Source organism: Emydura macquarii, unplaced genomic scaffold, assembly GCF_026122565.2.
Source record: "Emydura macquarii macquarii isolate MOO-44397 ecotype Brisbane River unplaced genomic scaffold, CSIRO-AGI_Emac_v2 contig_1230, whole genome shotgun sequence".
In the NCBI taxonomy this organism is placed as follows: Eukaryota; Metazoa; Chordata; order Testudines; family Chelidae; genus Emydura; species Emydura macquarii.
Window position 1 is genome coordinate 1,562,012 of NW_027131367.1, and position 25,865 is coordinate 1,587,876.

The window sequence follows — 25,865 nt, forward strand, 5'->3', positions numbered from 1 at the left end:
GGCGGCCGCTGCCGAGCTCGCCGGGCTCCCCGCACAGTGACAGCGGCGCTACCGGCTGCCTTCCCCCCACGCCCCCGCCCAGGTCCCTGGCACGCGCAGCTCAGGCGTAGGCTGCATTATTCCTGCCTCTGCGCCCATCTCCTGCGCAGCACCGGGCGCGGACTCGCGAGATTCGGCTTCAGTGGCCGCCCGTGCAGACTTCTCTGCGCGTCACCGGGGCGTGGGAAGCACCCACAGCCAACACCCCACACGGCCCTGCGCAGGGAGCGGCGCCCGCGCAGGACCCCGGGACTCATTCGTTACCAGCTCCCCGAAGGCACCAGGAGGCTGGGGCGAGTAGGACGGGGGGTAGCGAGGTCGGCTTTGTCTGCTCCAGGGTTGCGTGTATTAAACACCACGCCCCCCCCCCCCAGCGCCACACCTCGGGGGTCCTGGACTCCGGGCGAGGCCCGGGTTTCTGGGGACAAGCGCATAAACCCAGGCGGTGCTGCGCCCCCCCTCCCCCCGCTCCTACACACGCAGGCTGCAGGGAGCAGCGGGCAGCTTTGCGGAGCTGCGGGCTCCTTCAGGAGCGCGGCACATCGCGCAGGGCGCCGCGGACACCTGCCCGCAGCCGGCCCCGCCTGCCTCCGCGGCAGAGCCGGGACGGGTGCAATCGGGGACCCCCAGGCTCGCCCGGCTGCGCAGCGTCCGCGCCGTGTCCGTCATGAGCTCATTTTTAGCCTGTGCCAAACCCAACGCGGGTCCCCCGGGATCTCACTCCCCGGAGGGGCGGCTGAACTTTGCAGACCTTCTGCTGAGCCAACGCGCACAGCCATTGCCGCACGTGGGGGGGGGGGGACGGCGAGGGGGGGGGGTTATCTGACACCAGCGCTGCGGGCATTTCGCACAAAAGCCCTTTTGTGGCCGGGGGTCCGGAGGCCGTGGCTGGATTTGCGGATTTTTCCTCGCACTACAACCATGACTCGTCGGCGAAGGCTGGCGAAAGGGGCATCTGCCAATCCCGCCTCGCCCAATGAGAGCGTGTCACTGCAGGCGCTTCCCACCGCCCCGTCTCCGCGCTCCGGATCCATCTTGCCGGAGTTACTCGGCTGTTTTCGTTCCAGACTGATTTACCCTCCGCACGGCTCTGGGAGGGCGAAATTGCCGTGGCCGCGGGGCTGGGGGGGGAGGGCGTGACCCGCCCAGAGCAAAGCCCGCTTCCCCTCGGGCCGCTCGCTCCCTGCGCCCGGAGCTGGGCTGTGGTTTGAATGAACGCCCCAGTCACGGCATGCCAGCAATGTATCTGGGGCGCCAGCTGACGTCACGGCCGGGGGAGATATAAATTGGACTCTGACAGCTGTAATGAGGTGTGACTGGAACTCCTCAGCCCTCCAGAGAGGCGCTCAGCCGGGCCAAAGACCACCCCTTCCTCCACCCCCTCCAGCCCACCCTCCTTACCGCACAGCAGCAGCATTTCGGCTGGTGCCCTCCCCGCCTCCCCGGGTACCGCACCCCACTCTGATGGCCCTGCAGCGGGGGGGGGGGGGGAGGCAGCGCCGCCCCTTCGGGAGACATTCCAGGGGGGTCCAGGCAGCTGCTCCCCGGGAACTGAAACGAATCAAACGCTCAGAAACGCCTCTGCTCACCGTCGCGTTTTGCAAAGAGCCTCAGGTGAATGCCCCTGCAGCTGGGAAGGGCAGGCTGCCTGCTAGCCCCGACCTCCCTACCCTACAGGGCGGGTTTCTGTCCCCCGCACCCCAAGGAGGGCGTAGCTAGCTCCGTCTAGCCAAATCCTTGCAGCCAGACCCACCGCGCCCGGGGGTGATTCGTCCCCAGGTGACAAGGTAAAAGCCGGGTTCCTAGGTGTTCGCTTTGCTGCGGCCCTGGGCAGCCTCCCGGCTCAGCCTCCGCCGGCAGCAGAGGCCCCAAGACCTGCCACTTCCCGTTTAACAAAAGCAATTAGATGCGAATCACGGCCCATTTGCATTTCACCTAATAAGCAGCCGAGAATGCAGCACCAGGCAGGGCTGCAGCCTGGGGACCGCCACATCTGTGGCTGGGAGCATCTCGGCCCGGGCAGCAGCTGCTGCTGCAGCCCCGCCTGCCTGGGCAGGGCACCCGGCCCCCGGGGCTGCTCCCACCCCGGCTCGCTTCGGCATCGATCGCTTTGAACTTGTCGCGGGCGGGCGGGCGGGCGGGCGAGCGCAGAACAAGGTAGACACTGTATTTAGGTCCATGCCCGTATATGGTGAGAACGCGGCGCCCCGCAGCCCAGCAGCACCATATAAGGAAGCAGTGCCCGAGCGCTGGGTGAGCTGGTGAGAGATTATTGGTCCGCCCGTATCTCAGCAACCAGCTCTCACGAGTGGAAAAGAGCCAGCGAGAGCCCCCCCTCCCCCCCGCGCCGCTTCCCTGCGCTCTGATTTCATCCCTCGCGCTCCCTCGCCCCAAATTCTGCAGGCCCCACAAGGGTGGCGCCCCCCGGGCCGGGCCCAGCGCGCCGTGCAGCCCCCGGGTGTCATCAAGCGCCCTGCGGGGTGTCACGGCCAGACAGCCGGCCCGGCTGCGTCCGGCTCGGGCCCAGCGCCCCTCCTCCACCCCGGCCCTGTCTCTCCGCTCCCCGGCCTCCCGGAGCAGAATTAGACCGATTAGCGGGGGCCGCAGACACGCCAAGGGTCACGACGTGGTGTCTGACTGGGAAATAAATAACGCCCCCCCGGCCCCCCCCATGCAACTCGGCAAACACCGGCTGGGGGGGGGGGGGCAGAAACAGCCGCTGCTGCTGCTCCAAAAACGGGACCGATTCGTGCCCCCCCGGTTCCAGAGGCCGCGGGGGGAGGGGGTTGCAGCCACAGCGACCCGGTGCGACCCGGACTAGCTGGGCGTTGGGGCAGCTCTACCCCCCCCGCCCCGCGCAGCTGGCACAGCCCCCTCCCCCCGTTATATGTAGGTCACGAAAGGAGATTTGCTTTTTCCCAGTCACAACGAAACTGCCCGGGACTGGCCCCGAGCCCGGCTCCTGGGGCCCCGCGCCGGTGGTCTCGGGACCCGGGCCGGCTCTGCCCAGCTCTCCGGACTGGGGGTGGGGGGTGGGGAGCGGGTCGCCCTGCACATGGAACCCGGGGGTCCGTGTGCTGTCCCCGCGCAGACAGCTGGCAGGGCTAGGGGCTCCCGGCCACGCAGAGCGACCTGCCCGCTCGCTCCGCCGGGTTCTCTGCCGTCCCGCCGCAGGGTTACGCCGTGTCCGGCGCAGCCCGGCTCCGGTGGGGCCGAGGGGCCTGGTGACCCCGCCCGAAGGAGCCCGGCACGCCCAGCCCGGTACCGACCCTCTCTCTGCAAGATTGCCACCCGCCCTGCAGCTCTGCGCTCCTCGCCAGGCCGGCGCGCCCTAGGAAGGGCAGGACCGGGACCTCGGACCCCGCAGGACTCGGACCCCGCGGCCGGCACAGCCGCGGCCCTGGCCCGGATCCGTTTCCATGGAGGGGGAGGGGGAGGGTGTGTTGGTTCCTTTCGGCACGGGCGTTTCACAATCCGCTGCGGTTAGCACGGTTCCGCGAGCCGCTCCGCCATCCTATCGCCGGGGTGCGCCACAGGCACCGGACCCGGCACCCGCCCGCGCCGGGCCTTGGACACGCGGGTCCCCGCGCACAGAGAGCGAACCTGCGACTTGTTGCCGGCGTGTGCACCGAGCCAGGCGGAGCACACGTCACCGCACTGTCGCGCGCAGCAAGCCATGGGTGTGTAAACGCGTGTTACACACCTTCTGTGCACGCGCGCTTCGTTCCAGACCCTTCCAACGCTGCCCTGCGCGGTCAGCGACCCTGGGCTGTGTCTGTCTGTGCACTGGACACCTGCCCCTGGCCGGGGTATCCCGGGTGGCACCAGCTCCTAACCGGCCGCCAAGGGTTATCGGCGCCGTCGCCCCGAGAGAACGCACCAGCCCCGCGGATTCCTTCTCAGCTGCGCTAAGCCCAAGGCGCTTGCGGGACCGAGCGGGGCTGCTGGGTTCGGACCCGGGGCAGCACCTGCCCGGACCCGGGGGTCCCGCGGATCCGGGCAGAGAAGCTGGGGTTCCCGGCCGGCAGGTCGGCGGGGCTGGGGGCGCTCCCGGGATCCCGCAGGCGGGCTCGGGGCCGAATTTTCGTTGTCTGGCGGGTGCATTTTCCCGGAGAGCTCCTCTGAGACCTGGCCCGCTCCCCAACCCGGATCCGCACCCGGGGGCGCGCGGTCCCCGTTTCCTTGCTCTCTTTCCCACCCGACTTTGCCATAAATCGATACCGAGTCGCCCCTGTGCTGCAGCGACCAGCGGCTATTTATCAGCCCCGGCCGGCGCTGGGTGTGGCGGGGACAGACTCCAGCCAAGCCCAGGAAGCTCTGCGGAGGTGTCAAAGCTGGTCCTCGCTGGGGATCCCCCCCCCATTGCCCGGCCCCGGCGCTGCCCATCGCGCAGACACTCCCGGCTCCCAAGGAGGTTTTCGGGCTTCGGCCACGGAGCCGCCTGTCACGGGTGTCATTGGCCGGGACACGCTCAGGGCACGTGGAGTTTCAGCGCATTCCCTCCGGGAACCCCCCCGGGCCCCCCCCCCGGGCGCTGGAAGGGAATCACCCCCCGACACCTGCGGACCCGAGCGAGGCGGGGGAGCCGGGCCCGGGGCACCGGGAGTCACTCCGACTCGACCCCGGCGCGGGCTCGCTCTCTGGGCGGCAGGTAATTGCTGCGGCCCTGGAGCGGCTCTCCCCACGCCCGTGGGCTGCAGCAGCCCCGCTGGGCCGGGGGTCGCTCCGCGGCGGCGGGCGGAGGGCAGGCCGGGGCCGGGGCCGGGGCTCCTGCGGCTCAGACAGGGCAGAATCCAGCCGGATCGGCCAGGCAGCCATTTTCTGCAGCAGCCTGGAGAAGCTCCCTGCAGAGGCAGCCAGGGCAGAGGCGGCCCGGCGGGCCCGGGGGTGGCCCGCTGCCTGGGGGGCCGGCCAGCCGCCTGCCGGGGGGCCCGGCTGCGGGGCAGGCGGAGCAGGGGCCGCTCCAGACCGGCCTGCCGGGGCAATGCCCCCCTTTCCCCGCCATTTTGTACCGCGCTGGCGGCTCCCCAAAGCCCAGACAAAAGCCGGAGCCGTGGGAAGCGGGGCCCCCCTTCGCCTGCCGCCCCCCACCCGGGCCGGAGCCGCCCCCGGGCAGCCGGGCTGCAGCGCGTCTTCCCCGCCGGCGCTTGCGGTGGGGCCGGTGCCCCGGGCAAAGGGGGGCGGCCCGCGGGCCCCAGCGCTGAGCTGAAGGGCGAGGCGCCCCACTGCCGGCCAGCCCGTGGGGCTGGTGCCCGCACAGTCGCACCCCGCCCTCCTGCCCCTCGAGCCCCGCGGCGGGACCGGGCGGGGCTGGGCGCCGCTGGCCGGTGGGTGACCTCGGGAGCAGACACCAAACCCCCGCCCCGCGCCGCCTCCAGGCCTGGGGCCTGCCCCGAGCTTCCTTCCCCCCACGCCTCCTTCCGGCACGCGGGGAAACCCAGGACAGGAGCCCTCGGCCACGGGTGCTGCCCAGCGCGGACTCGCCCCTGCCCCTGCCCCTGCCCCTGGCCGAGCCTCCCCCCCACCCGGCCGGGTTGGGTTGGCCTGGCCAGGCCGGGGTGGCAGCAAACCCTGCGTCTTTCCCAGCCCAGCCAGGGCCGCAGGTTCCCGAGACACTGGGAGGCGCGTCTCCTTCCTCCAGTCCCCAGTTCCAGCCCCCCAGCCGTGGGGTGCACCCCCCAGCCCGTGAACAAATAGGGCTTCCTTGTCCCTGCCCCCCGCACGCAGCCAGGCTGGGCCTGCCTATAACGCCTCTCGGACCCCTCGGCAAAGGCGGCGATGCGGGATCTCCGGGAGCCCACAGGCCAGAGTCCAGCTAGCCAGAGGCGCCTTGTTGAGCTCGTCCCCCAAGCCTGCGGGGGGCTCGGCGCACCCGGCATGTCCTTCTGGGCAGCGACCCGCCTCCCTTCGCAGGACCCTCCAGTCCGGATCCAGCCCGAGCGCCGTGGGCCGGTGTCTCGGGTGGAGAAGGAGACGTCGCGTCCCTTGGCGAGGAGGGCAGGCCGCGGCCATCGGGTCTCGGTGTTTGCTGTCTAGGCACTTACAGTCATTATGCACAGACCGGGGCGGGCCCGCTCCTCGCGTGCGCAAGACGGTGCCTTCCACCCCCGGCAAGTTCCCACGCGTGACTTTAATCGAGTGCTTATTTCCCCCGCGGATAGAAACCAGCCCGGCCACTTCTCGCCTTCCCGACCGCTCGGGCGGCCCCGCTCCCTCCAATTGTTCTACGTTTCTCGTATGTTGGCAGGAACACAGGCCAGGGCAGGGGCGGCTTGCGCCACTTTCGGCGTTATTGCAACGCTTCGTTCCAGACACAAATAGGCAACAAACACCGACCAGCCTTCTTGGGCAGGAAGTGGGTGTGCAGCGCGTTTTTAATCTGTTGCATGACGCGTGGAAAGCGAGCCAGAGGCAGCGGGAGTCAATGGCACCTGAATGCATGTGCAGGAGATGGTGCTGGAATGGAGTATGCTGGAGACAGCAGCCAGGATTTGCACCCGGTGCAAAGAATGGCCAGAATCGTTTCGAACTGAGCCCAGGAACAGGGACTCCGGTGCGTGCGCGTGTTTTCTGACTCGTGTTTGGCTGCCAGTCAACAGAGGAAGCAGGAACAAAAACGGGGGGATTCTTCTAATGCTGCATTGCAGGTCTGAGCTGAGAGCAGAGCCCAGAGGGGAGGTGGGGAAGCCGGGGAAGTCCTGCAGTGCTGCAATGTAGGTACGAGTTGGGGAGCAGCGCTGATGGATGGAGATGGGGAAGCAGGAGCCCCTGTAATAGCAGGGCTGAACCGGGATGGCGGCGAGGCTAAGCCCTGCCGAATGCAGCCAGTCAGAACCGGAGATGGACTCTCCTCTTGCGTAGTTTCTCCTGTTTCGTTTTTCTTCCGGTCTTTTTAGGATCTCTCTTTTTCCACTTAAACAGGGTGATCTTTCATTTGGGACTAGGACAGTCCCGCTGCTCAACCCCTGGGCATGCCAGCTCCCGCTTGCTTGGCGAGCAGCTGCTGCCAGATATCTCACCCAGCTCTACAGTTCTCCATCTTTGCAGTATTCGATACAGCCCCTTTCAGGTTGTTTGAGCTACACGCGGCTCTCTCCTTCGGTTAAATAGTAAACCAGAGGCTGCTGAAAACATTTCCTTCCAGCACCAGACATTCCTTTTAAATGTTTGGCATATATTCATTATCCAGTTAGAGTTTGTGCTATCATGTTCTGCACACATTGTATTGTTACAGCTCATTACACCATACACAGGGAAAAAATGCAAGGCACTGAAGGCCCATTGTTCACAAGATGATATAATGTACCTATACAGAGTATATATACGGTTGTGTTCCTAAGTAAACGATTTTGTGCGGGTAGCTAGACAGAGACACCCTCCAATAGTGGGAAACTAAACCAAACAGCAGGTTTTTCATACAAGGTTGCTAATAGCTACTACACTGAAAGCCAATCTAGGAGTAATAGAATTTAGGTACATCAACATGCACACATGCTACAACTGAGTAAGCAGGTAACCTTAATGCTGTAACTCTTGTCCTTCCTAACCCCATCTCTGAACTGTCTCTTCCAGTCTCTCACTGCAGGGGGACTGTTGGTTCTTAATGTCTGCCCTGTAAAGTGCCTAGCACACTTTGGGGTGTTATAAAAGTCATAATACCGGAGGGACTCTGAAGATTTGCCCTTGAAGTTGGGTAAATATAAAGGTCTATTAATTGCTGCCTGCAACAGCAAGCTCCTCTTCTGGCCTGTCTGCAGCTTACCCTGCCTCTTCTAGTCTCTACAAAACGCTGCCAAGAGCAGCCTCTTCCTACTGTCAGAGTCTTGACCACATCACTCCCCTCTTTGAATCCCTGCCACCTTGGTTTCCATGTCAAGTCCAGTCATCTCCTACCTAGCGGCCATGCTCTGGCCATGCCTAGCTCCCAGTGCCCATTACGTCCTCCTTGCCCTCCGACTACCTGTGCTTCACCAAGGCTCCGTATAGCCCCATTGGTCTCTTTCTCCCACTCTTACTTCCACACCTCCGCCTTCCTCTCTTCTTGTGTGTCAGACAAACACCTGTTTTACCCTTCAAATTCTTCCTTCAGACAGACATCTCCTGCAATCTACCAAAAGAGAAAGTTTAATATAACTGCCCTGCCTTGCCCCTACATCTCCTGGAGACAGGAACCATTTTTCAGGATGATTTTGTATTTGGTAACTGGTGTCCTATAGCGATAGGCACCTTAAACCTCACTAACATGGATAGGCCATCTTCTGATCATCTGTGCATTGTGTGTCTGCAAGGCACTGACTGCCCTATGTAGACTGGCAATTCATTGGCCATGTCCACAATGGTAGCGAATTCTCCCCTTCTTCCTCTTGACACTGGCACAAACATCCTTCTAACACTAATGGAGTTATAGGCACACATGGAAGGGAGACGGGGTTTTATTTTCATTAGCAAGATGAGTCACTTCTGATTGAACAAGCCCAACCCAAATGTAACTCTGCTTCATACTGCCAATTGGGCCAAGATTTGATGTCATCCTAATGAAGCTAATCCACCGATGTATCAGCCATAAATCTGTTTTCCCATCCCACACTCACTGGCCTCACCAGTCCCTGGTCTTTAGAACAGTTATGAAATTAGCCAAGTTCATAGAGGAAACCCTTACTCCCTTGGTTGACACCAACAAAATGTACTCTGTGTGTATGTGCAGCTAAATTATATTCCTGCCTCGGTCACTGAAGGCCACCTAAAGAAAGCTGTGCTTCCGATCAAATATATAGTACATGGCTGCTGTTAAAATTATTAGAATATTACCCTAGAGATAAAATACTATATCCCATAAAGATGGTAAATTAGTAAAGATATACTGAACCAAAATGACAAGGAAAATAGGATAAGCACATAAAAAATGGAAAAAATATTAAAGGATTCACAGATTTTAAGCCTAGAAGGGCCCATTACAGTCATCTTGTCTGACTCTCTGCATATCTCAGGCCAATTACCCTATGAATTTTTTCATCTATCCCAACAATTTGTGGTTGAATTACAGCAGATCTTCTATCTTCCATCAAGACATCCAATCTTGATTTTAAGACACCAAACACTGGAGTCATTACAACACTCCTTGGAAATTTGTTTCAGTGATTGATTTCCCTCACTGATAAAAATGGCTCATTTCCACTTCAACTTTTGCTCACTTCAGCATCTAAACACTTGGTATGCCTTGGGCTGCTAAACTAAAGAGCCTTTTACTATTTGATATCTTCTCCCTGGGTAGCTGATTGTAGACTAAACAATCTCTTAACCTCTTTGATAAGCTTGATATTTTGTTTTTCATTGTAAGGCGGGTTTTCCAGACCTCAAAACCATTCTTATGTCTTTGAATTCTCTCTAATTTTTCAACTATAATCTCAATAGTTTACAATCTCTCCTCCTCATTATTTACTAAGATACCAACTTTAGGATCACCTGAAAATGCCGTCAGCAATGACTTTACACCAAGCAATATGTCTATTAATGTGTACTATTTCTCAAATAACATATGGTCATGTACTTAAAGAGAATATTGTAAAACATATACACGAAGGAGCTGAGTTAAGAGTTAAGAGCAAGATCTATGTGTCACAAGAAAAAAAGCAGGCTTAAACTATGAGTCAGAAATCAGAAAAGACAATGCCATGGTTTAGATTTGTTTGCCAAAGGCTAGGCTAAGAGATGAGAAACAAAAGACAGGCCTATGCCAATGCTGGTCCCTTCTGAGCCTTTGCTGCTGAACCACAAATAGTCATTTTCAGCATCAGTTGTGGACCTGTCCTGTATTAGGTGTCTTCTTGCTGGTTTTCTCTAAACTGCATCGAGCTAAGCGTTGTTTTCATGAGAGTTAAAGAGTAGCTAAGTTCAGATAGTTAGAATCAAACACTCTAGAAAGGGGTCTGTTTCAGGTAACAAACAGCAATAGGGAACCAGAAACCATGGAGCCAGTAAAGAATTTTTAAAAAGTAAATGGAAGGGGAAACCCAGGGAGGGTCCTTCCCACCTGGCTCTGGTTCAAATGGTTCAAGGTCACGCTGAGCCATTAAACTCATGATGATAAGACAGCTTTTCAGCAGCTCTTCAGGGAGATTATGGCATCTCTAGTTTATTTAACTGGCGCGTTTTCTCTTTGCATAAACCAAAGTGAGTCTAATTATTTTATCCACAGCTGGCAGCTTGGTATGCATGAAAAGAAACAGATAAGCAAAGGGAAGCCATCGTGGCTGCACCTATAATACACATATAGCAAGGATAATCATGGAATAAATTCCTGCTGTCAGAATTATTCCCTTACATTTGCATGCACAGATCGTGCTGCACTACGTGTGGAATGTGTGGGTGCATTCAAGAGCAGAATTTGATCCTTTATTTCTAACGCTATGGGAAACTGCTGACCCATGGGATAAATTGCATTTATTTTGCACTTTTGACTGCTTCACAGGCCCTGTGCACCCTAATCTATCTCCGACAGGATTACCTCTCACATCCCAACTTCCCGGCCGCTTTCAAATGGCTATCATTGTTTTTTAATTAAAAGAACCTGCCACCTGAATGGCCCATTCTTTCCACCACAGGTGTAAATGTTGTTCTATCAAATTATTTGATTGTAAACACAGGAAGGGCAATGTTCAGCCCTGAGCCAGTGAAACTTGAGGTGTGTTATCTTGTGACCCATCAGAGATGGAAAACACACTCCCCGCCTGGAAAGCTGAAAATATAGACTTACTGCAAAGACGACAACATTCATTGCCACCCTAGAAGCTCATGAAATACTAGACCCTATAAAATCACGATATCCTGCTATCTTGGAAAGCTATTTTAAAGGTTTGTTTTAGCGTGATGAGACCTATTTTTTCTCTTCCTAATACCACACTCACAGGCCTACAGTAACCTGACTTTGCAGGCAGAGGCGTATGAAAAATACCCCTACAACATAGCGTAGCATGTGCAGAAACAGCAAGTCGTGTGTCCCCTCCCTGCTCTGTTAACTCCCCCTGCTGCCCAGCTCATCTCCCAGCATGCCTTTCTGGGGGTTGGCCCATTAAATATGGCAGAGACAAACAGCTGCAGCCCTAAACTGGCCATTTTGCAGCTGGCTGCTACTTGCTGCATATTCCTCTCTCCTGGCTAGGATACACTCTTGCTTGCTGGGGAGTTTGCATGCGCCTGTTTCCAGAGTAGGTGGCACCAAGACTATGTTTAAAAATCCAGGGACTGGATTCTCTTTACGATCTGTGGCATAAGCCTAAGATGTGGTGGTAGAAAGAGTGCACTGATCCTTGTTTGGGATGAGTTAGGTGGCTCGCTGGGGGATTTCCTTATTTAGGAAGGAATGCAACAATTAAGTCTTCTACCACCATATGCCATCCCTTTCCCTCCTATATAGCATGTCTGCATAATATATTCATTATCAGTCAATAGCAGCAGCCACCGTGAAGACAATGCTGAGTTCCACTTTCCATTTTAGTTGTGTCTTTCTCTGTTGCTCAAAACTTTCTTAACCCAGTTCCTTGGGGGCTGAATTTTTCTATGTTTAGGCTCAGTTGAGAAGTGAACTTTTATTTTTAAAGTTTGAGTCATAGCAGTTCTTCCTCATTTATCAAAATCAAAAATAGAACTGTCGATTTCCCGGCCCTGTGCTCCGTTGGAAGGGTTGCAACGGGCAACCCCAAAACGGCCCCTGCATCAGCCCCACCCCTGCAAAGAACCCTGCAGGGAGGGATTTACCAATTTGGAGGCAGTTGCAGGATCTGGGCAGTTTTGCAACAATCCAAATGCAAAAAAAAATGTGTTCAATATTTTGGAAGCTACGGGCTCCTGTCCCCTTCCTTTGCCTTGTTCGGGAGAAGGATTGGGCCTTAAAAGATGGGGTTTTACACATCCATATTTACAATGTCTTTGTTTTTTGACACTTTAAAATATGTATATTTTTAAACCCAGCATTAAGGATGGATGCGTTAAAGGCTTTTGACAGTAAAGACAGGGTGTCTCGGGGCTGTTCTACACAGAGGTTTTGTACCCATGTAATTAAATTGATGGGGGCGGGGAGGAAAAGGAAGGACTTTATTTTAATCCATATAGTAATACCAGTACAAGCCCCAGTGTGGATGCAGTGATACTGGTATGAAAGTAAGATACTTTAATTCCTGGCTTGTACAGGGATGAGCTATTCCCACATAAGCACACACATCCTGCTAGAACTGTGTTCACACTCAGCCACATGACAGCGTTAGTGTTAGCGTTTTGTGTGTAGTTCATGCCTCCTCGTTAAATTAAGAAAGCTGGAGCTTGCATTAAATTGGCCAAAAGTTGTATTGTGAGTTAGTAGCACTTTTCTTTCTAATCCATCTATTTCCAACCTAGGGTAAAAAAGGAAAGACAATGAAATTAAATGCCTGGGACTAGCATGATGGAGGATTAAAGCCAAGAAGTGAAGCTCTCTAACTCCAGGACAGCTTGAAATTCAAGGTTTCTCCCTCTGGCTCACAGGGCTCCTGGGTTCCTGTTTGTTTAGCTAAATATAAACCTTAGTGCTTACATGTTACTTCAGTTAATCTACGCCAGGGTGACAAATGCTCTGATTATCCATGCTGAGAAATGGTTTCTTAAGCAGGGGCTTGACTCTGGTGTATTTGAGTGATGCTGGTATCTTGACCTCTTGAAGAGAGGCACTGACAGCACCTGGCTAGAGTGGTGTCTGAGCCCCGCACTGCCCTCACAACCAAACATTACACTGGCATGTCAAGAGCCCCACGTGAGAGAAGGCTCCCTTCTGCTAGGTACTGTGCAAGCCAACAGCGATCAACAGCCCTTGCTCTAAATAACTTCCAATCTTCTAAACAGACACAGGAGAAAGGAAGTAGCATGATGCCTGTTACAGGTGGGAAACTGAGGCACCAGCTGGGATGATTTAGCTGGGGTTGGTCCTCCTTTGAGCAGGGAGTTGGACTAAATGACCTCCGGAGGTCCCTTCCAGCCCTGATCTTCTATGATAACTCAGTGACTTACCCAAGGTCACAAAGAAACAGGAGTTGAAACCAGATTTCTGGGGTGCCCGTTGAAAGCCTTGGCCACAAGATCATCCTTCCTTTTACAGTAAATCAGGACCACGTTCCCTGCAGCCTGGGGAGTTACATGGGGAGAGCAGATTCTGGCCCAAGATCTCCATTGTCAGAAATGTAGTTTCAAGCCTAGTCCAATGCAGCAGAGAGAATTTCTGAAACACGCTGCTATGGTGGTGATGGAGATGAAAGGTTTCTTCCCCTGCACAACAGCATGCGAAGTTCCCAGAGGCTGCTTTAGCTGCAGTAGTGTTGCTGAGGGCCTGGCCATGACACCTCTCTCTCTCCCCCCTCTGGTCAAAATTGAAGCTGAGTGATGCCCTTGCATTTGTCCCTTCCCAACAGAGATCTGCTGAGAGAGGCTGTGAATCTGGTCTGACTCCGAACGATCTTATCTGTCAGTAGATTGAAAATGCCTCTCAGCACAGAGCTCTGTGCATTCAAGCAGAGACCGCTTTGCCACATGGCAGAGTTTGGAGAATTGGGACTTGGTGGATGCTGCGGGGAAGGAGAAGGAAACCTCCTCGGGTGCCATGACACTGGCAGAGCACTTCAGAACTTGGCTCTAGCACAGCTGAGCAGGCTGGGAACTTGATTTCTGCCCCTGCCGCTCTAGCCTCCTTCCTTCCTGTCTCAGATGCTGAAGCTTATTAAATGGCAACGTGCATGGTAAGAAGGCAGTGAGGTGCTCTCAGGGTTTTAGTTATGCCCAGAAAAACGTCTCCACCAGGCTCAGTAATATGGCCCAATAGTAAATTTATGTCCACCCTAGAGCAGTCTGAAACCTAATCAGGGGCTGGGGATGGTCTTGGATCCTGCAGAAGCAAAAATGAGACCAAAGGAGCGTAATGGTCTGACCATGGCAAGGGTGCAATATTCAGATCCCACCGTTCTTTGCACTGCACCAGGCTCTGCCTGGGATGATCCTGTGGTTGTAATGGTGGCTGTGATCTCCTGCAATGAGCTAGGAAAGCTCATTATTACGGCCGCTACAGGTACATAGTGTGAAGGTACCCAGCATACGGGCCTGTTCCCCGAGCTGGAAAACAGTATTTACATTCTACTTAAATACAATTCGAGTTCCAAGGGTTCACAGTTTGGCTGCTGCGTGTATGGGGCCACCTTCGCTCCAGAAAGAACTCCCTAGCACTTGACAGAGTACAAACGGCGGGTCCTGAAAAGATATTCCTCTTCCTCTCGGCATTACCAGGAACCTGTTACTTCCTCACTTACTTCTCTGAATAGGAAGAGAAGAGTTGAAGCTGATGCACTACGCTGCAGTTAAGTGAGAAGAGTTCCAGTTTCCCAGATCAAGCTGCCATTTCCCTATCTCACCTTGGAAGTGGCGGCACTGGACCAAAAAAAGGACTTGTGTTCTGCAGGTGATTTCCCCTTGGGAACTCTGCCACGCCCAATAGGCATTTTACAACTCATCCACCCCCATCTCCTACTGAAGAGGCTAGATTGCTTTCTGTCTTTGCTACTATTTTAGGCTTTGAAAAACCCTATAGTTTCCACACACACCCCCTTATTCTGAATATAGGACACTTCTCTACTATCTTCCCAAAGGATCCCAACTCACTCTACACACTTTAAACTAATATGCAAACTCTATATAGGAATCACTTCATCCACTTCTCAAATGCAGCCATCTCGAGAAAGGCACAGGATAGATTTTCAACAGGAACAGCAATACCGCACAACAGTTTAAAACAGGAAGTGTACCAAATCCTCCAACTCCAGCGGGTTGATTTAGGCAGGGATAAAGTAAGTACCAGAGATGGAATTTGGCCATGGGAGCAAGATAAGTACTCAAGACATCTAAGATTAATATGTTCTCAACATATCCATACATGGCATCACAGAGGTGAGGGGAGAATTGAAAACCAGGGCTAGGAACTGATTTTGCAACTCCTCCCTTCTTCAGACAGTGCAAATTCATTCAGCTGAACAAATCACTGGTGGTGCATACATGATAGGCATAACAGACCTTTTTTAAAAGACCTGAAATATTAAGATAAATGATCCTTTGAAATAAACAGGTAATCCTGTCTGCCAGAAGATTCCACTAAACAGAACAAGAGTAACAATACCTCTGACACTGTAAATCCACCTAATGTAGGTCACTTTTTCTGAAGGAAAGTAGAACAGTAACATTACATCCTGTCCAATATCCCATTTGAGGTTCAGTATGGTGTGTCGCTGACCGCCTCTCTCAATTAAACACCTCAGTAATAGACACTGAGGTCTGAAGCACTTCATGTAGCAAGACATGGATATAAATAAGTAATTCACACACTAAGCAATAATTTCTTTCCTAGCCAGTTGGCATAAAGTAAGTGGAGACTCGGAGTGCACATCACACCTTTCACTGCACAGGAAGCTGCATGAGTTACTTTAATAGTTTGACTTGTGTTTAATGTAAGAAATATCTGGCTATGTGGTTTCCAGGAAATGGTGCCTCAAACAACCACAGCTACTCTGTCAAAAAGACAACAACATTTTGGATGCTTCTGTTTCTTCTCTCTAATGGAGCAGTGGTGAGGGCCATACACGAAGAGCACTTGAAGACGCAGTTAAGTTTGGTTTTTAAAATTAATAATTGCTTCAGCTAGTTGTATAACAGAGCCACCAATACATTTAAAAGTAAATATGAGATCTAGAGAGTCTTCGAGAAGCAGGAAGCTGTCAGCTTGTGCTTGATGACATGGTTTAGGACACAAAGAATTTGAACAAGAGGCTACACCCTTAGTAATTTCAAAAAGGGCATCTTATTGTTTGCATTAAACCACCAAAATGAACATGTTTGTATTTTCTGCTTTTCTAAGAGAAAACAGCCTGCTTTCTGCTCTCCAGAGTCTCCACACGACTCGGGCATTTGTCTGCTAAGCAGCACTTCCTCTTGCACAAGTCGCATTCGGCAGCCCTTGAGGTGTGCAAGGCTTCTTGCACACCAAGTTTTGTTTGTGAAAGGGTTATTTTTGCAGGCAAGCATTAGCTCACTTTACAAATGATGTAGGTTATTTTCTAACTGCTACCCTTGCCAAGAGCCTGGGGCTCGGACAACCAAACCACCCCTAATGAAAGTTTTACAGGCCAAATTGGTTCCCAAATTACATCTCTGCAACCCCAGCGGTTTCAGAGTCTACCCTCCGACACCTGTGCAACCCCCACGGCCTTCCAGGGCTGAGCTCTGCTCTTCTAACCAGTTGCAATTTAAACAATTCTGTTGATGTGCAAGATGGACTAGAGCCGTTAGCTCAGTTAACAGAAGTGAAAAGCATCTTTGATGCTGAATAAATACAGGCAGCAGGACTTTTGAGTAAGATCTGGTGCTTTTCCTCCCCCTCCTCCTTTACATCCTGACTTTTCAAAGTCAGATCCCACTGAACACGTTAACTTCCACAAAGTCTATGGGAATTTTGCATATCTGCAGGAACAACAGGAGGAGGCCAAATGAACTACTTGATCTCAAGAGTAGGGGCCTACACTTGGAAACTTACAGAAGTCGCCATTCTGGGGTAGTTCTCTCACTGTAAAACCCCCCAGTGGGTGCTTTTATTCAAGAATAAGAACACCTTTCAAATGGATTAAGCTAAATCTGAAAAAGGTTCTATATTCCAGAAGAGCATCCACAGGGGGTTATATTGAAATAACCATTCCGCTGTAACTGTTCTAGAAGAGCTATTTTGTTAATTTCCAGTTATTCCAGTCATTCAACAGGATATTAAACCAGTTCCTGGGATTTAAAAAACAATCGTTTGCCAGTCAATATTTGCTCTCGTTTTTTAGCATCTATAAATCGTAGGAAGACTGGATGTCTGAGGGTGGGTAACTGAAAATAAAGGACCTTTCTCCTCTAGCCAGCTGTTCCAAGTCAGTCCAGATCATTAGTGGGAAGAAGCAGTTACAATCCAACAACTGGTTAGTGGTCTTGGTACAAAAAAGTGAAGTATTTCAAACTCAGTACCCTTCCTCGTAATCACAGCAGAGAAGTCACTATGATGATTTAACCACTCTCTCTGTCTGACCAGGTAAAAATTAAGGCACACTGACAGAGTGAAGCTCATGGAAAGGTTTGAGTTAGCTCTTGGGTAGCTGCCGGGTACATTTTATGCAATCAATTAAAAAGTCTGCTATTCCCAAGCTCTAGGCACATGTACATATACATCAAACTGAAATGACAATTTCATCTAAAAAAAAATCTTCTTCAAAAACAGTTGAAGCAAGCTCCTCACATGAAAGCTTAAGGTGATAGAGAAGATATCAATAGGATAGTTTTTACAAGGACAAAATTAAAAGAAAAAATTGTTAGATTAGATTTTAGAACTATTAATGCCTGGTGGAAGGGAAGCTTTAACTGCTCCATGGACTGGTGATGATCTATTGTATCCATGAAGCAAACAGAAAAGCAGTTATTACATCAAGTTTCAAAATATTTTCAAAATCATCCTGCCGTAAGCTGTTTTAGAGAGTTACCACTTTGCAAAACTCAGTGGAATCCAGCGACTGTAAAGGGAGTTTAAAGACTTCTGCAACCTTATTTTCATCTTTTTAGATCCACACTATTTGGGCAATCCTTTATAACGAGGGGACAGGAGTTAGGTTACAGCATCCAATCGCGACCTGCCTTTAGGAACATCATTTGACAATTACAAGAGAATATTGGCTTCAAGTCTTCAAGAATGATAGAAAATCATGAGTTAATCTGAGCCACCTTCTAAGATCCTGATTTTCAGAAGCTGCTGAGTAGCTGCCCCTCTCAAAAAAATCAGACCCCTGGAAGTTGCCTTGATTTGGGCACCCACCCTCACTATTTGCTTTTGAAAATGGAGGCCCTTCATTTTTAACAGCTGGGAAAGGAAGGTGGCCTTCTGAATGTGTAGGGTTAAATTAAGCACAGGCAGAAGCTTGGCATGGAGGGAAGACATTAATTTCTGTTGCCTTGATTCTGTTTGTTTTCTCAGAAGATCAAGATAAAAAAGAAGAGAAAGAGCTTATTGTGCATTTTAGGCAGCAAGTTCTCTCAGCTCTACTGTCTTAATAACAGAAATATTCCACATGGCTTCACCCTTGCATGGCAATTTAAAAAAAACAACCCTCATCTCAATTCTTGCTTTAAATGGAAAATACCTGCTTTGGGGAAACCCAGTCATATCATGTCACACACAAAGGGGTCTTTTCAGCATGCTGTGTATGAGCAGTAACAAATGCACTCCGACTTCCAGTCGTTTTTGTAAAGGTTTATAGTCCTTTGCAATAATTGCATGATACATTTTCTTCCTCCATGATACAGCCCTTAAACCAGGAAGTGCCACTGGCTGCATAGGCCCCACCTTCTAACAGCTGCTCTTTGCAATCAGATCTATGCTAGCTGCAGAACACCAAATGCACTTTCAACATCTCCATTTAATATTTACATTCAAGCAATTAATAATAGGAAGCTTATAGTTTAGACATTTCTAGTAGCAGCAGTTTCTATAATAGCTTGTTTTAGCTTTAGATAATGAACTTATTTTTTCACATAGAAACAACACGTGTACAGTATCAAAAAATATATACCAGGGAATGGTCCTGCAGCTCATGAAGACAGGGCAAAGGGATGAGACTAACAAATGCTGAATGGTTAAAAAGAACAGAAAACGTTCGATATAGTTTATAAGGTGATCTAGGGACTCCATAAATCTAGGATTTATATTTCATTATATAAATACCTACAAATAAATATATTAGCATGGCCAGAGAGGGACCAACTTTCAGCTCAAACAATACATTTCAATAACACCACGTACAAACGGGAGCAAGAATCACTCGACAAGTTAGCACTGTTAAAATATAATACTATGTAACTCTGTGAGTAACTGGCAGGCCCCATCCTCGTGTGTCCTGATACCTGCGAGTCCTCGGCGTGGACCTGGGACTGCAGGGATGGAGCAGCAGTAGAGGATTGCCCCAGCATAGCAGGGGCAGAGTCACTGTGCCCTCCCCTCCCCTCGGGCAGGGAGGCATCTGGTGGGATTCTCCCTGCATGAGTGCTGCAGTCACCATGGTGGGTGGGTGGGGGGGGGGGGAGGTGGGCTTCAGGGCAGTGACAACAATACCTTAGAGGGGGCTGGGGGCAGGCGGCTCCAGGCTAGTGTCAGGGTCCCTCCCCGTCGGGAGCAGCCACTGCCCCTTCACACTGTCACATACTCCTTGAAGGTCACGGTCAGACAGTTCGCGGTCACATCCGTGATAATTATATTCCCAAAGAAGGGCTTGAACTCTTCCAGGGGCTCTGCCTCCACTTCCCCCTCCACCTGCTGCGGCTGCTGAGGCTCCACTGCCGGCTTCTCCATCAGCACCGGTGGCCCCTCTGGCTTCACCTGCACCGCAGCCAGCTCGCCCTCACCCCGGGGCTTGACGCAGCGCAAGTCTATGGGCTCGTCCAGGTCCGAATCCAGCAGGATGATCTCTGGCTGGGGGGCGGCCGGGGGAGGGCGTGCAGGCCTCTCTGGTGCTTGGGGGCTCAGACAGGTGGGGGCACTGATGCTCCGTGAGGTGAGGCGCTTCTTACCTTGCTCCCGCTCCTCATGCGGCTCAGAGAGGCAGCGCTTCCTGGAGCCTGAGTTGGAGAGATTCAGTCCCACAGGGGCAGGGCTGTGCGCCCGGCCGGGATCCAGGGACCAGGGCACAAGGTTGGGCTTGGTGGTGAGCTGCAGGGGCTGCTCAGAGGGGGGAGGCGCCTCCTTGGCAGAGGGAGTCTTTCTGGGGCTCCCCCCGAACTCTGCAAGGGGCTGGCTCCCTTCAGGTCCCGCTTTGCTCTTGGGCTCACTGCCTGTCACCCTCTCCTCCCCATGCTTCCTCCAGGCCTCCTGCTTCTCCTCCCCGCCCTTCCTGGGAGCCCTCTCCTCAGCAGTCCGCTTCCTGGGCGGTTCCCCGGACTTGATCTTCACGGCTTGCATGCCATTCTCCATGTACTTGCTCATGACGATCACAATGCGCCCGTTCTTGTTCTTATTCTTGACTATCTTCATTTTGCCCCCAATGCCGTTGCTTGTCATGCCTTCACGGGAAGGCGGCCCAGTGCCGCTAGACAGGTTCTTCTCGGCCGCATTCTTTCCCTCGGTCGCCAGGTTCTTTACTGGGCTGAGCAGGCTCTTGGCCGGGCTATGAACCCATTTGTCAGGATGGGTGACCAAGGGGCTTTTGCTATGGTCCAAGCAGGCCTGGCTCTGTTGTTCCTTGCTGCTGGGCTGGTAGTGGGGCTCATACATCTTGGGGTCTGGCTGGTAGTGGTGATGCTTCTTGCTGTTCAGCTGGTAGTAATACTTCCCCTTGCTGTGGGGCTGGTGCTTCATGCTGCTTTCCTTGCTGTTGGGCTGGTACTGGTGGTGCTTCTTGCTGTTGAGTTCGTACTGATGCTGCTGGCTCTTGCCAGAGGAGCTGAGATCCAGCTTCGGCCTGTTGTCCACAGCGGGATCCTGTAGTCCAGTGAGGACGTTGGAGCGACGTGCGAAGGAAGGGAGCTGCAACACAACATCAGGAAGTTTAGCAAGAGCCCATCCAGGGACTTCAGACAAGAGATCAGCACTTCTGCAGGAGTCCATTTCACAAGCTCAGGCACACATTGTAAACCGGAGCCGTCGCAGCAGCTGGCAGGAAGGGACACTCTGCCTTCACATAAACAGCTCTGGCCTGTTCCTGACCTAAAGGCTACATATGGTTTGAGATTAATTAGAGATAATAAAAAGTACCCTTCAATCAATTGTCCCGATTAGTGCAAGGGCCCATGGCGGGTGAATAACACCCAAGGAAAGAGTCCATTGCCGAGGACAGGGGCAGCTTAAAATGCAAACAGCATCAACACAGCTTAACAAAGCACCATGTGTGTAGCCACTTTCTTCCTGCCAAAACAAGTCTGCAGGCTGCAGCGGTGCTGGGTGTGTAACAGCACTGCATGTTACCGCCACCTTCGGTCACAGGGGGCAAAAGCGAAGTGTATAACTAGAGACAGATACATACAAATACAACGGAGAGATGGCGAATGAGATCTGCCAGGAGACAAATACCCAGAAACTCCCCAGAAAGATAGCCGCCAGGAAGTAAGTGTCTTCCTGCAGCAATGGACTGCCTGGTTCCTTCTCTTCTCTGTTTCTGGAGCTGGCCCAAATTATGTCCATTGTTACACCCAGATATTAGGCATGTTTAATTGAATGATGAAGTCAGAGCTTGGGAGGGTGGGTGGTTGGTTGTGGAGAGGGGATGGGAGGGGCTACATCTGGCATTTAAAATTAACAAGGGATTTGTATGTACACACTTAGCCCGAGCATGATGAAACCAGATGAAATTCTCCTCCCTGGGGAAAGGAGGAAACAAGGGAGTTTATATTAAAAACAAAAATAAGTGGCTGTAATCCGTCGATTTGATAAGATTGCCATTTAGCGATTGCATTGACTATCTCGAGTGAGCATTCTCAAGCCTGTGCTAAAAATCGGTTTCTTTATGAAAAGAGCATTGTGGCCTATCGAATTCACCTGAACCAGGAGCGGCTTCGGTTTTGGTCCTCGTTTGCGGTACCCCATCAGCTGCTCCTGCCGCTCCCTGAAGGGACATAAAAATCAATAGCGATGCAATTACCCTCAGACAGCACGCTGGAGAATTGGGGGTGGGGGGGTGGGAGCAATCCCCGGTACACACCACACCACACAGACAGGCCAACGGGGTGTGCAGCAAAAAAAGGGGGGGAACGTCTCAGCGAGGCAGCGGGACTGGTTTGTCCCGGGCCCGGCCAGCCATGCCCACGGTGTGCGCTGCGCCTCCCCTGTACACGCTAAAGACCTCCCACAAAACACAAACGGGAGGCAGCAGATTCCTCTCCGATTTATCCGCCTCCCCGCAGCTCCGAGCTTCGACAGCGACACACGGATCTCGAGCGAAAAGAAAACTGGATTCCCAGCGAGCGCGGGAGCCCCAGCTGCCTTCACACTGTTACCAGGGCATCTTATGCAATAGCTGGCACCCAGCGAAGCGAGCGGGCCCGCCCGCCCCCAGCCCGGCTCTCCGCTGCGCCGGGGGCGGCGCAGAAGGCAGGAGCCGGGGAGGCCGGCCGAGGTGTGCGCGCGGAACCCGCGCAGGAGCTGCGCTGCTAATGCGCTGACTGGGATTTACAGAACCGGCCCGAACCGCTGCCTTAGAGGCCACGGGCTGCACGGGGGAGGGGCCGCGCAGCGCTGAACGGAGGGCGCATCAGCCAATTGCACGGGGGGGGGGGCACCAGATGTCGCGCGTTTATTGGGATTCTCCCGCTATTGGGGGCTTTTTCTCATGTAGGCGCCTATCACCCCCCCCCCGTCCCGATTGGTCACACTTGCTCTCTGGTCACCCCGAGGGGGGCCAGGCTACGCGCCCCGCAGAGCGGGATGGATCCCGGGCAATAAAATGCAAGCTTCGCTGGCTGCCTTCCGGGGGGGCGAGGGGGGGGCTCCAGGTGAGCGGGTGCGGGGCACCCCCGGACAGCGAGTAAAGCCGGCGCCCGAGGGGGGCTGCCCTAGTGGGGGAGGGGCAGGATGAGCATTTCAAACCCGCTCTCCCCCGGTTGGCCGGCGCCCGGCCCCGCTAGCCAGCGGCCAGCGAGCAGGAGCTGGGGAAGGGCCGGAGACTCCGGGCGAGAGAGGCTCGCCCAGGGCTGCAGGCGTCGCATCCGCCCCGTGCAAGTGCGCCCCGCCGTGCCTGGGCCGCAGGGTCGTGAACTCTCTCGGCAGCGCCTAGCGCCCGGGCCGGCAGGACGCGCCCAGGCCGGGTCACGCCAGAGCGCAGCGGAGGCAGCTTCCCCGGCGCCAGCTGCGCGGGGCTGAAGTTTTCACAGTTTGCGCCAAACCCGTGCAGGAAACAGCGCAGCGCAGCGCGAGCTGCAGCGCCGCCACCTCGCCTCAGAGGCAACTTAATCCCCGGGCCGCAGCCAGGCAGGAGAGCAACAGGCGCAGCGCGAGCCGGGGGAGCTGCCCCGCGCCCTCGGAAGGCGCCGGGGCCGGTAGCCGCAGGGCGCTGCTCTCTGCAGCCGGGGACACAACAGCGGGCTTGGCTGCACGCAGCAGCACAGCTCGCCAGCTTCCCCCTTCGCCGTGCAGTCTCCATCCCGGAGACCGGCTCCCCCCAGCCCCGTCCAGCGCGCCCACTGCACGCGCAGGACACCCCGGGGCGCTCCCTCTGTCCACCGCAGCGGAACCGGGACAGCCTCGGCCGAAATGCCCGGAGCCCGCTGCAGAACCAGCCGCGCCGCAGGCCCCGGCCCCGGCCACGGAGGGGTTAAGTGAAGTTCCGTGACGCATTCGCAATTGCACAATGCCAGCTCGCTCCGAGCTGCTCGCCCGCTCGGCTCTGCAAGGGGGCCGGGGCCGAGCGCGGGCGGCTCGGAGGACGCCCGTGCCCAGCTGGGCAGCGGAGCGGGGCGCAGGGCACTCGGCTCGGAGGGACCCGCTCCGGCTGCAAGGCGAGCCGCAGGCCCTCTGCGCTTCCACCCCCCCGCCCCCTAAACCCGGGCAAGGCAGGAGAGTGGCCCCTCTGCCACCCGGGCCGGCGCGGGGGTGCGCCGCCCCACGCCCCTTCCCTGCCCGTCTCCCGGAGCCACAAGCCCCGGCGGCGCTGCCCGGATTCTGCGCCCTGGAGGGTCGGCGCAGGAGCGCGGCTCTCACCTGTTTTGGAAGGCGATCAGCAGCCTGGGGTCCAGGATGTTTTCCTCCGGTTCCCACGTGTTATATCTTGCAAGAGGGGAGAAGAGGATCCACTGAGCAACAGAGCGATGTCCCCCCACCCCCCGAAGAGAGACGGGAGACTGGGGGGGGGGGTCTCCCCTTGCGGGAGAGCTGCCAGGGGCCATTTTACACGTTAGGCGCATGGGATCCACGCTCACCTGGACCCATTTCGGAGTGCGCATTCCGAACTCCGGCGAGCCGGAGAAGGGGGGGTGGGGGATGGGCGGGGCTGTTTATTTAGCGTAGTTATTATTCCGGAATCATTCTCATCGCGGCATGCTTAGGTTTCCCAAAGCCCCTTTCCCAGCCCCACTAACACCCCGGGTACCGATCAGGGCCCAGGCGGCGGAGTCCAAACCCCGGAGCCAACCGCAGCCCCTCCCTGCAAGAGACTGCCATGCAAACCCTAAACACCCTGCCACCCACAAAAACCTCCCTCTATTCGCTGCTCGGAGGCAGGGTTTGCCTCCCCCCCCCCATTCCGTGGCAGCGCCCTGGGAGCAGCCCCCCGACTCCCCCTCGGCCAGGATCGGGGGGTTCGGGACCGGCGGGGCGTTTCATTTCGTCTTTTAAATTATTTCCCCCCGGCTCGGTTCTGCAATATGGAGCCTGGCTCCCGAGGAGGGAAAGGGGGAAGGAGCCATTTTCTGCTGCACATCAGTCACCGCCTGCCTCTCTCTCTCCCTCCCCCTGCCACTGCCACTGCCGGGCTCCCCGGGCTCCTCTCGCCTCTCCCCAGCTTCTTTTAGGGCATGCATTAGCGGTGGCATTCCCCGGAGCAGAAAGCAATGGAGGGTGGAGGGGGCGGGGGGAGCTCTGCAGCTCGGGCTGGGCCGGGGAGCCTGCCCCTGCAGCCCCCATCCTGGTCCAGCGGCTGCAGCCCAGCTCCCCGCCGGCTACTTACTTGGGGGACCAGCCTCTCCATTTCACCAGGTACTCGACTCTGCCCTGGGGGGGAGGGGAAAGGGAAGCCGTCAGCTGCAGCCCCGCTGCCCGCCCGCCCGCCCGCACCCGCGACCGACCTCCCGCCCGCCCGCACCCCCGAGCCCCCCGCCCGCCTCGCCGCCCTGCCTGCCTCACCTTTCGGATCCGCTTCTTCTCGATGCTCTCCACGGCGAAGACGTGCTCCCCCACGGCGGGCAGCTCCATGCTGGGGCGGCTCCGAGCTCGCTGCGCTCCGCTCCGCTCCGCTCCGGGCCGGGCTCGCCGCAGTCCGCCTCCCGCTCCCGCAGACACTAAGCGCCGGCCGCCGCGGCACCGCAACTCATGCAAATCCCGGCCGGAGACGTCAGACGGGGGGGCGGGGCCTCCCCGGCCCGGGCCTGTCCGTCAAGGGGAGAAGGGGCCCGGCGATTGGCGGAGCTCTGCCAGGGAGCGCGAGCGGGGGGGCGGAGCCCGAGGAAGGGGCGGGGCGGGACGGGACAAGCGAGGGAAGGGGGGGGAGCGCAGGCTCTGGAGCGGCCTCGCCGGGGGAGCACGCGGCCGCCCCCGGACGCGGCGGGCTGGGTGCAGGGCCCCGGGCCGGGGACGCGGGGCGCCGCGCGCAGCAATGGTCCCCCGCAGCCGCCCCGGGTTCAGGCTGCCCGTGGCAGGTGTCCCGGCCCCCCCATCCCTGGCGCGGGCTGAGGAGGAGGGCGAGGGGCTGGGGGGGGGGGAGCAGGCGTGGGGGGGCGGGCAGAGGGTGGAAAGGAGCGAGAAGGGGCAGGCGTGAGGGGAGAAGCAGAGCGGCCTGGGGAGCCAGCGAGGGCGCTGCGACGGGGCGCGGCCGGGTGGGGTGCGGGGGGGGCCGAGAGTTATTCTACACCGCGTGGGTAACAATTGCTGCATCGGTTTCCCCGGCGCTCCAGCCCGCAGTTCCCGGCTCCCCTGGAATAGCGGCTCCAGGGTAACGCAGAGGAGCCGCGGCTCTTCAGTTGCGGGAAGGAAGGGCTGAGGGCGCCGCGCTTTGAGATCCGCAGGGCGGCGGGGTCGCCTTCCTTGTGAGCACGGAGGGGACAGGCCGGGC

The 25,865-nt window shown here is 55.7% G+C and overlaps 1 protein-coding gene across 1 annotated transcript; it reads right to left on the reverse strand.

Annotated features, from left to right (window-relative positions):
• Nucleotides 1–18,355: 18,355 nt before the first annotated feature.
• Nucleotides 18,356–25,121, reverse strand: CBX4 (chromobox 4). The gene is made up of 5 exons (XM_067547205.1): nt 24,941–25,121; nt 24,765–24,808; nt 23,801–23,866; nt 21,644–21,710; nt 18,356–20,635 (listed from the first exon to the last, which is right to left on the reverse strand). The coding sequence occupies exons 1-5, from the start codon at nt 25,007–25,009 to the stop codon at nt 19,304–19,306; spliced, it is 1,578 nt and encodes a 525-aa protein (XP_067403306.1). The 5' UTR covers nt 25,010–25,121; the 3' UTR covers nt 18,356–19,303.
• Nucleotides 25,122–25,865: the final 744 nt, after the last annotated feature.

Coding starts and splice junctions, on each gene's coding strand:
- CBX4 (XM_067547205.1), bottom strand. CDS start 25,009: ATGGAGCTGCCCGCCGTGGGGGAGCACGTCTTCGCCGTGGAGAGCATC. Junction 23,867..24,764: donor TGGAGAGGCTGGTCCCCCAA/GTAAGTAGCCGG, acceptor CCCTCTTGCAAG/ATATAACACGTGGGAACCGG. Junction 20,636..21,643: donor CGAAGCCGCTCCTGGTTCAG/GTGAATTCGATA, acceptor GTTGTGTTGCAG/CTCCCTTCCTTCGCACGTCG.